The sequence below is a fragment of the Neodiprion pinetum genome, chromosome 5, assembly GCF_021155775.2.
Source record: "Neodiprion pinetum isolate iyNeoPine1 chromosome 5, iyNeoPine1.2, whole genome shotgun sequence".
Lineage (NCBI taxonomy): Eukaryota > Metazoa > Arthropoda > Insecta > Hymenoptera > Diprionidae > Neodiprion > Neodiprion pinetum.
Window position 1 is genome coordinate 27,893,077 of NC_060236.1, and position 10,492 is coordinate 27,903,568.

The 10,492-nt window shown below is 36.0% G+C and overlaps 3 protein-coding genes across 10 annotated transcripts; 1 reads left to right on the plus strand and 2 right to left on the minus strand.

Annotated features, from left to right (window-relative positions):
* Positions 1-1,318: 1,318 nt before the first annotated feature.
* On the minus strand, positions 1,319-6,163 carry LOC124219743 (MAP kinase kinase 4). Of its 7 annotated transcripts, none has more exons than XM_046627795.2 (9): positions 5,696-6,163; positions 4,953-5,021; positions 4,401-4,512; positions 3,963-4,040; positions 3,686-3,863; positions 3,273-3,392; positions 2,743-3,042; positions 2,301-2,527; positions 1,319-2,184 (listed from the first exon to the last, which is right to left on the minus strand). In XM_046627795.2, the coding sequence occupies exons 1-9, from the start codon at positions 5,736-5,738 to the stop codon at positions 2,019-2,021; spliced, it is 1,293 nt and encodes a 430-aa protein (XP_046483751.1). In that variant the 5' UTR covers positions 5,739-6,163; the 3' UTR covers positions 1,319-2,018. The 7 variants fall into 7 exon arrangements, with proteins under 7 accessions (XP_046483751.1, XP_046483749.1, XP_046483747.1 ...); XM_046627793.2 differs by having other exon boundaries at positions 3,686-3,875; XM_046627791.2 differs by having other exon boundaries at positions 3,963-4,055.
* A 605-nt stretch (positions 6,164-6,768) lies between these two features.
* On the plus strand, positions 6,769-9,038 carry mRpS7 (mitochondrial ribosomal protein S7). Of its 2 annotated transcripts, none has more exons than XM_046627806.2 (5): positions 6,769-6,872; positions 7,622-7,810; positions 8,106-8,337; positions 8,652-8,789; positions 8,864-9,038. In XM_046627806.2, the coding sequence occupies exons 1-5, from the start codon at positions 6,799-6,801 to the stop codon at positions 9,008-9,010; spliced, it is 780 nt and encodes a 259-aa protein (XP_046483762.1). In that variant the 5' UTR covers positions 6,769-6,798; the 3' UTR covers positions 9,011-9,038. The 2 variants fall into 2 exon arrangements, with proteins under 2 accessions (XP_046483762.1, XP_046483763.1); XM_046627807.2 differs by having other exon boundaries at positions 8,880-9,038.
* LOC124219748 (transmembrane protein 186-like) lies at positions 8,812-10,189 on the minus strand. The gene is made up of 2 exons (XM_046627808.2): positions 9,686-10,189; positions 8,812-9,537 (listed from the first exon to the last, which is right to left on the minus strand). The coding sequence occupies exons 1-2, from the start codon at positions 9,963-9,965 to the stop codon at positions 9,218-9,220; spliced, it is 600 nt and encodes a 199-aa protein (XP_046483764.1). The 5' UTR covers positions 9,966-10,189; the 3' UTR covers positions 8,812-9,217.
* Between the last annotated feature and the right edge of the window lie 303 nt (positions 10,190-10,492).

Genomic DNA, 10,492 nt, shown 5'->3' on the forward strand with positions numbered 1-10,492 from the left:
CCTCGACGCAGCTGTACCCGCAGTTTTCCTCCTTTCCTTCCTTCCTTCCTTCCTTCCTACCTTCCTCTCTTACTCCGATTCGTTTTTTTCCTTTTTCGTTCCCCCTGTCGCTCTGCCTCTCCTCTTTCTCCTCTTCTTTGCATTCAATTCTCCAGGTAATTGCTAATTCCACAGTGTCATTGTCATCCGCTATCTAGTCCTCCGATTGACTCCTGGTTGGTTTGTTGGTTGGTTGGTTGGTCAGTTGGTTCGTTCGTAGGTTGATCTAATACACCTTTGTTACGAGCGGCCGTCGACGCTATGCGGGTACGACGAGGCGTTCACCCTGCCTGCCTACCTCTTGCTTGCTTTGTTATTTTTTCGTCATATGGGTACATATATACGATCCGACGTAGTTCCGCACAGCATATCTGTACACATGAGTGCGATGCATGTATAATTCTAAATTTGAATATCACGATCAGCAACCGACGCTTGTATCTGTATCGAATGTGACATGAGATGGCTTGTAAATTATTGAAACGATTGATTATTTTCTACGCCTATATACCTCACGCTCGGCGGCGGTGGCGGGGATTTCCCAAGATTGAACCAAAGCGTCTCGCCGCCGATCCATCATTATATTTCGCTAAGTGCAGGGTATTGTTTTCAGTTCATTACGGTTATTGATACATTTTACGGATTTTTCTAAAAGATATTCTAGTATTTATTTTTCAAGAGGGTCGTTCGGCCATCTCTTTCGAAAAAATTATCAAAATACAATGGCATCGAGTATTGAAATAATTTTATTACCATTTTTGACTATTCACTGAAAGAATTTATGTTAGTATTTAAGCATCGGCAAACTGAAGCATTTTTTTATGGCACTGAAGTTCTTTGTTTAGTTCCGAACTGACCACCAGGCTATGCATTATTCTCACTGATGAGAACCAACAGTATTTTGATCATAAATCAGTGTGACGGAATTCTGAAAATTTTTAGAGAGCTGTTGATTTTTACACAGTAAATGAGAAGTATCGATTTGATTTTTGAAAACAAAAACCTAGCGATAAATATCTGTGGTTTGCAGGTACATTTTTGAAATGTTTAGAAAGCTCATATAGGATTTTAATGTTTCATTTAAAAATCAAAATCCGATTGTGTGGATGGTGTTTTAGGTTAGAAACTGAAATTAAAAACAAGTTCGTGTTCGAAAACTGGTACTTAGTTCGCTAATATTTAATATAGAAATATTCCAGTTTCTAGTGCGTGTCGTGTGAAGGCGATAGTACTTTTCGAAATTTAGGAATGTATTATCCATGTAATTATTCAACTCGTGTGTAGTTCTGAATCAATTATTATTATTATCATCATTCATTATTTATTATTCTTACAGTACAGTATTTTAACGTTGGTATAAGCTTGTTCCTAATAAAATCGCCAGAACGAGCAATTAGGTACTTTGTACTGTTTTGGCGAACTATTTCCAAGTCATATGCATATATAAAACATGGAATTAAAACATTAAACAATATATACAATTCACAACAATTTTCTTTTCGTGTATTTCTTTTTTTTTTACTATTTAATTTTTACTCTCCGTTTTTTTTTTACGTTTTTCTCGTCTTCTTTTTCGGTGATTGAAATTCGTAATATTACAAGAACTACGGATCGTTCTGGAGATGATATCTAATATATGTTTATTTTTACTTTATGTAAGAGGTACGCCACAGCTGTGTTTTGCGACAGTTCATTTTTCTGTTTGTTTCTCTCAAGATTCGTAGGAAATTATTTTCTATTATATGAATTATCTCCGCGATTGTTTTCCTCTTTTTTTTTCTTTCTCTACATATTAGATACAATTGAATGTCGTTCATTACCTCCTACTCGCTACGGAGTATCCTTGTTTCAAAAGTCCTTCATCAGGAGGGGCCTTTCCGTAATAAAATTATATTCCAAGGGGAACATAGTATATCTTCTACGTTACTTTTACGGAGGAGGTCCATGGAATGCATTTCTTTTCATACAATTTTTTTTTCTTAAGGCTGATTCGTGGTGAACGGCGTCACTCCATTGTTAGCCATACTGTCCAACACTCCGCTGACGTACGCGGCCACGTCTATTTTCGCTTCTTCACCTTTCCTTATGAACGGATGTTCCAAAAGTTTGTTGTATTTTGGACGCTGCGTCTCTTCCTTGATCAAACTGCAAGCAAAAACGGTAAAACAATTTAGAATCTATCTCCAACCCAACATCCTTCATGATCGCAAAGATTCAGCTAATTCTTAATTCGATTGAAGAAGTCGCGTTTTAGTCATTACCATGTGTTTACGAAATTGACAAAATCCATTGTGAAACGATTTCCATTCTCGTTGGGTGACAAACGCGGCGGGTCTCCTTGTACCACCTGATATAGTTGTTCGAATACCGAATTCCATTTTGGATATGGAAAATACCCAGTCGCTACTTCCATCAGCGTTATGCCCAAAGACCATACGTCACTCCTGACGTCATATCCTCTTGCTCGTTGGGGATCTATCCTTTCGGGCTGTAAAATTTTTCTTTTTCATTACGTGGCAAAATTGGAAAAAGTAGATAATAAACTCAATGAAATTTCACACTTTTTTTAGTCTAGTACTTCCATTGATTTTAGATTAATATCTCTGCTGATTACAATTACGGTAAAATCGATCGTTTGCGAAAATGCTTTGAACTTACATTTGTACTTGGATCAAAGTTAGTATTTCTTTAGTTATTACTCACAGCCATATAAGGCCTGCATCCGGCGTCTCGTGTTCGGGCAATTGAATCGACCAGTTGTCCAGAAATGCCAAAATCGCACAGCTTGATGTTACCGCGACGGTCGAGAAGTATGTTGCTTGGCTTAACATCACGGTGAATAATTTTGAGCTTCTCCTTAAGATAATTTAATGCCTTAACTGTAGCTACTGTGATTTTTCCCAGTATACTTTCAGGTATCCTCTCGTTTAATCTCTCATATATAAATTTGTAGAATTTGTCTAAAGACGTGTCCATCAGTTCCATACAAATCCAACAGTCTCCCTGTGCAAGAAAAGAAGAGGAACCGTTGTAGCATCACTTTGGTTACAAATGTTACAACAGAATGAGGTCAAAGATATAACTTCAAGATGCAGGTATTATACAACTCGACCAACTCAAAATGTTGGATGAAGGGCTAGAATACCGTTCTTTTTTTTTTCTACTTGATGGTTGCGAAATTTTCTATTAGCAAAAATTCTACATGTGAATATGTGAAACGAAAAATTATTCACCTCTTTAAATAAAGCTCCATAAAATTGCACGATGCAGGGACACTCGTTGGATTTCATAACAACTTCCAAATCCATTAAAAGTTGTTTCTGTTCTCTTTCATCCACTGTTGAGCGAATCCTCTATATAATGGAAAATAAAAAAATTGCATTCATAAGGAATCGTGATGAGTTTGCGCAATATGTTTTGGTCTGAACTATTATTGGAAAGGATTTTTCATTGAAAATCAAGGTAAGTTATGGTGGAACACATAAATATATATCATCATTAATAAGACTCGAATGTTCTACGTTGAAGAGTATTTACGAAAATTTTTGTAGAAATACTTTTATTATTTAATTAATTATGATTCGTGACGAAAATTGTTTTTACATAATTACGAAACCTCTGGTCAAAGGGAAATTATTCTTCTCACCTTCACAGCCATGACGGTATTGCTTATCCTATGTATCATCTTATTTACAGTGCCAAATCCTCCGCGCCCGATCTCTCCCAAGTCTTGTAAATCCTCGCTGGTAAAATCATATATCGTGTCAGGAGATAACTGAAGTTTTCCCGTGCTCTGCATTGATTGACACATCCGTAATTTCTCCCTGGAATAATACCTCATATGCACAGAATTACTGCAGTATGAACATCGTCGTTACTTAATTCAGTATAATATATAATCATCTCGCATTCAAGCTTATTACCTTGCTTTATCTGGGAGAAATTCTTGTTGCGCCGCTGGCCGAGGCCTAATCGGCAACTTTGGCAGAGGTAAGGGCAAGCTAGGGCGAGACGACCTATTATTCATAGTAATGTCATTTAGAACTCAGTTTCTCATGCCTTTCTAAAGAATTTCGTTGTTGGTGGAAATCCGGTTGATTGTAAAATTGGGGTATTTATACATTACTACGTTCGTTAAACCTAATACCTCGAAATTCCTTGTAAATGTTCCCGAACCAAAAATTTATTCTCTCCATACACGATTGTACTAATATTTATTTAGAATATACAATTTGCTTGGCAGAATATGATTCGGAAGAACAGCTCTTGGAGTTGGTAAGGAATATTTTTACACATTATTCCACATTAAATTGTAGAGAAGGAAAAAGTGTTATTGTTTTGTGAGACCGTTGTTTACTTACGGCAATGGTGGGCATGATGACATACTGGTGGAATTGGAGTGGGTCGAGTTTGTGGAATTTGAAAAGGTTAGGCTACCAGATCCCAGATTCATCTTCAACGCCTGTCTTTTCTCTGTTGAATTCAACAAACAAATAAATTAAGGTAATGCGAAAATATGCTTAATGACAATAACAAATCAATTCAAAGGATGAATGAAACAAGAACCCAAGTTGATAAGAGACACGAATACAAACTCTGCCAGTTATTAACACAAAGAATGCCAAAGATAAGATAAAGATTTTAAAAATCCTAAAACTGAGAAACGCACTCCTTCAATTAACATCAAATGATGAAAGTCTTGTACGTAAGTAGGGAGATTTCAAAATATATTGTCATATGCCGTTACTGATCCACCACATTCACACCACATTCGAGTATTAAATTTTACATCGCAATAACTTGCTACATTTTTTCAATTTTCCTCTCATCTCTTGTTATGGATAAATCAGGTACTTGATCCATTGATCCATCAGCTGAATTAATTATTGATGGAGTGAAATCTAATCAGGTACCTGACACTTCATTCTGAATATCGCTATTGGACAGAAAATCCAAACGTGGAAAGAAGTTTCTGCCGGTTCCTGAAATGTTAGATAGACTTAAGAAAACAATTGTTGTTAATAAAAATTATTCACGGACGTTATGTCTGAGGTAGAACTCAGTGTGGTTAACGTTGCTAACCGCAGACATTTGTCTATGTTAAACTAACGACGATAATAACAACAACACTGACTATTACCGTATATCATTAAAGACGTCACAAAGTTGAATTATAAAATGTGCGTGTTCATTAATACGCTAGTTTTTCGATTGCGGGGAAATGTCAAAACGCGTCAAAGACAGACGGATGCGAGAAAGAGAGGTAAGAAGGCAGGGGATAGGTGCATGTTTGTTGGGGATCGCGGATCCCGCTGATAAGACAATCCGTAGGCAACAACGTAGGTAGATTCGTCGTAAATCGTATAAAACATGCAAACGAAGGCGGTTAACGAGCAAGCGACGTTTCTGCAGACGATAAATAACAACTGGGTTGAATGAAATATCGGTTAGACCGATTGTTACGGGTTAGTCGAAACAGACGACTAACGATGTGACTGACGACTACCTGCATTTGCAACGACACGAGGACGGGGCATAGAACGAGTAGAGAACGGATTTGGAAGACAATTTTCCGTGGTAATAGATGCGGTGAAGATGAAGAAAGCGATGGGCAACACGTATAACGAGTCAATGAACGAGCGAAGGAAGGACGAACCTTGGTTTATTTGATGCGAAGAGTTTCCTTGATTCTCTGCCATTTTGATAATTGTGGTGTTTTTAACGTCCCGTTTGGGTGCGGAAAATTCGTTTCTCCGCCGTATCTTCGATATAAACACAGATACGAAATTAATCCAACACCACCACTTGTCAAGGCTCTCCTTCGATACAACGGGTTTAGGAGACCTTTTCACACGAACTTATCAATCTAACGGCGAACGTTGTTTTCAATGTACGAATCATTTGGGGGGTTATTTAACGTGTCGTTTTTTTTCCTCTCTCTCTCACTCCCTCTCTACCACTCTATCTATTTTATCAACGAATAACGATTTCAACGTTTTATTTGTTAACACGTATCGTTTATTTTCATTTCACTCCTCTGTTTTCCTCCTTTCTTTTCTTCCTTCTTTTTCTCGTCAACGCGATTGCTCCCAGGCGGGTTCCTCGAAACCACTACTACTTACTTTTCTATACCGTAAGTTGTGCTGGTTCATACCAATCGTACGATCAAACACCAGTTGGCCTCCCATTGGCTGAGACACCCCGTACACTTGCCCGCAGTAATTCCGAGATGGCTAATTTTTCGGACAAGTCTGTTACGTTGGCAATCTAGAGAGGCTGGAAAACAGAATTCGTCATTATGTCATGTTAGGTGGCCGCGACACAATACTTTGAAAAGGGCTGATACTTTGATTCAAATTCGATTGAATCGTGAAATAAATGATTGACGTACTATAATTATGGACGCATCTCGTAAAATACGAATAAGTAATTGTATTTTACCGGATTGTAAAGCTGAATTCATAAATAATAGTATTTTCCATGTTGGAACACGTCAATTATTTATCTCACGTTTCAATCAAATTTGAATCAGAGTTTCAGCCCTTTTCAAAGTTTTGGCTCCCGGCCACTATCAAGGCGCTGTGGACACCTAACTTGACGAATATATATCATATGCTATGGTAGCTAGGTTGACAGTTTACACTTTACCGGCGGTGTTGCTGCGGGTTCATTCTGCATTACCAATATAACCAACTTATCCAAAAGATTAGCAGTTTCAGAATTATTGTGAATAAGTGTACCAACAGTAAGCCAACGAAAATGGCCGCACTTAAAATGTTTCACAGCAGACAATTCGCGGCTGCTACCGTTCGATCTTTATTATCAATAAACAGGTGCGTCTTGTCAATTTGGGTATAATTTTTTGGTTGTATATATTCTATGGATTTTTTCCATGTCCATTTTTACTATAAGTCTTATAAGTCTACAGAATCATCTTCATTCTTGTCATCAATCGTATAACCTCAAAAGCACCGGGATGTGAGAAAAAAAGTTTGATATTTATTTTGAAGAGTTGTAATTCAATGTTGACGAAAGAAATTCTCCTCGATATATGAAGCTGAAGCTAGTAACCAAAGTTAGCACACAAATCTGTTAAACTTTTTGGAAATCAAAAAAAGCAGTTCAGTTTTATCCTCATATTTCTCTTTTTCAAACGTATTGGAGGTTTAAGGTATTTTACAAAATTTTGATTTTCAGACTTGGCTTCACGTTATTCAAATAAATATTAGAACTTTAATGCTGGCTTCAGTCTTGTCCTTGAAATGGGAATTGAAAATCTTTTTCATAAATATTCTTCGATGTCTTATAACATTCAAGGACCAGTTATCAAGCGCATTCTATTATTTTTTTGATCGTGTGGTATTATCGGAATGCAAATCAAATTTTGTCGTTTTGTATCAATGAATTTAACTGATTGTAAAACATTATTTAGAAAAAAATGAAGTGTACATTTTTAAAAAGCTGGAGAACATGAGGAATTAAAAATATCATTTTTTAGATTCACTTTATTCAAAGAATTCTAATACACTTCAAATGTTTTTAAATATTTCCAACTCCAGTTTACCATTTTTACTTATTATAGATGGAGCGAAATCAACATCAAGAAAAATGACTACAGCGTTTATCCGCCATACTATGTTAGACCGGTTTATAAAAAGGAGCAGCAAGCTGCTCTCAAAGGAACTGAAGAGGCCGAACACCTAGCACATGCGCCGATTAAAGCAGCTAGAAACAATGAGACAAGTTCAGTTTTCCATGATGAGTTTCTAAGGTTGTGTGTTAATTTTTTATCCATCTCATCAATATAAGAGTTGAAAAAATTCACAATGTTTATATGAATGCAAATAAGGCAGTCTATTGAAATTCTGTGTCTCGATAGAATTGACAGTAAAAAAAAAACTTGTGGACAACTCCGAAAAATGAATGATTTTTTAAAATAATCAATCATGATCGCAATTTTTTCTTTATAATTTTGGTAGTATAAATTATCTATGAATTTATATGTACCGAAGAGATAAAAAGGCCTCTGCATAATTATAGTTTAAACATGCCTTCATTTTATGCAGACAATTTACCAACTACATTATGAAAAAGGGGAACAAGATATTGGCACGTAGATTACTGGAAAAATCATTAGAGAATGTGAAGAGGATACAGTTGGAACGATACCACAAAGCAGAGCCTCAAGATAAAGTAGGCATGGAACTAGATCCAAAAATAATCATGCACAAGGCTATTGCAAATTGTAAACCACTACTCAAACTGGAACGAATTAAAAGAGGTGGAGCCACATATCAGGTATATTAAATTCAGTTATCGCTGGATAAAATGTTTGAAATCCTAACTGGTTTCATTATATTTGACTAGGCTCGTGTATTTAAAAAGAAAAAACTTAAACCTTATGATCATTATTCTGGAATGTTGAACATGAAATTTGTGGATTTGGTTCCTTTTTTCACTTAGTACTTGATGAAACTATGCGAGTTTTAGTTATAAATAGCTTAATCCAAGTCGTAGAGTTTTTGGCTACATTTGCCACTTCTTTTGAATATTCAACATTTTTCTTTAAAATGTTTATTGAACCTGAATTATTCGTTTCCTAACCCCTCAAGGTTCCAATACCAGTAACGGATAAAAATGCACAGTGGGTTGCTTCAAAGTGGATGCTTGAAGCTGCTAGAGACAAGGAAAGTAACGCGCATTTACCGGAAAAATTAGCATATGAACTTCTTGATGCATTTAATAATCAGGTTCTTATTCTTTTTTCAATCATTTCTAAGCCATCAAACCATTGCTTTCAGTTTCTCTCACACCTGTGACAAAGAATGGTCTGATTTTAGGGACGTGTTATCAAGAGGAAACAGGATTTACACAAGCAATGCGAAGCAAATCGAGCCTATGCTCATTACAGATGGAGCTAAATATTGACCATGTTAATTCCCTTCATCGTCAAGCTATTGTAAATTTTTAAACCCATAAAATAAATAATGTCATTCACATACGAGATATATATTGATTACGTTTTCTAATCACTGATGATATCTTTTGGGAATACACAATTGAAAATGATCACGTCAAGGATCAGCTAATTGACTGAATACATGTATATGACATTTGGCAAAAAATATTTATTTATTCTACACACATTTTAAATACTTAGGAATACTTATTTTTAATTCTAACTTTTCTTCGCTAGAGCATTATCACCAAATATTAGTTTAAATTTAGCAGGGTCTTCAATAATTGCATATTTCAAATTGAATTTGAGAGTATCCTTTGTAGAGTAACGTTGCAAGCTGTAATAAGGCAGGATGGGATTGGTAGATATCTCACTCAGAGGCAAAATATCATTTATATCCACCTCAATGTCGACTTTGGTTCCCCAAGTATTTGCATATGAAATTTTTACAGTTTTTTGATCATCCATTAAGTACATCATCCCAACTCGATTTTGACCAAGGAAACCAATCATAAAAAATCCCAAACACCACATGATTCCTAGATAAAATATACATTATTGTTGTACAAAATATATTCCAAAGCATGGAAAAGCGAGAGCCATAATGTAAGAATTGAAAAAACTGTGCACATTGCGTTGAACTGTTACACTAAAGGAAACGAAGAAAAACAAAACCCAAGAAATTACCAGTTACTGCAAACACGACGGCAGTCTCCGTAGTGATGATATCTGAAATGGCAAGAACCACTGTACCAGGTATACCAGTAGCGGTTGCAATTGTTTGATACAACTTTAACCTGTTAACGATACTGGAAAGCCGTATCAACGGGTACTTGTAAATTAACTGATAATCGTGAAAACGAGTCAATGTGTTTGACTGAAAACGTACGGGTTGACTGATTTTAGCTATACAAGAAGTCACGCTCCTCAATTTATTGTATGCACCCAGTCTCAGAATGAAAATCATTTTTAGTAATTGTTTAACTGCTAACGTTTGATTTTGTCACTCATTAATTTAGCAATTTCGGTTCAGCTTATGCAATCAAACGTATCATTGTTATCTTGGATACATTTTCTCCTGCAACAAACTATTCGACCCGGCTGTTTAGGTTATGTTAAGTTAGGTTAGATTCTTCTTTCTTTAGACGTAGACTGTAGATGTATAGCATGTTCAGTCAACGATTCACAATGCTGTAAGGCTGGATAGGCTGGATACTTTTGGGCTGGATTTTCACGAGCGTGCGTAGAAACCACGTAGTTAGTTCAGTGGATCTCAATTACATTTTTATACTAAGAATTTAAAAATCTAGGATTCTTAATTGGAATTTGAAAAAATATATCAAATAAAGCAACAAGGTGAAGTAGCTGATGGCGCAATCCAACTTAAGTATTCTTCAAAATTGGTCAAATTCGACTAAAAAAATCCGAAGGGGTGTAATCTTCCTTTGTTTGCGATTTTCGGAGCCCGGAAACTTTTGCATCTAAATCGTTTTG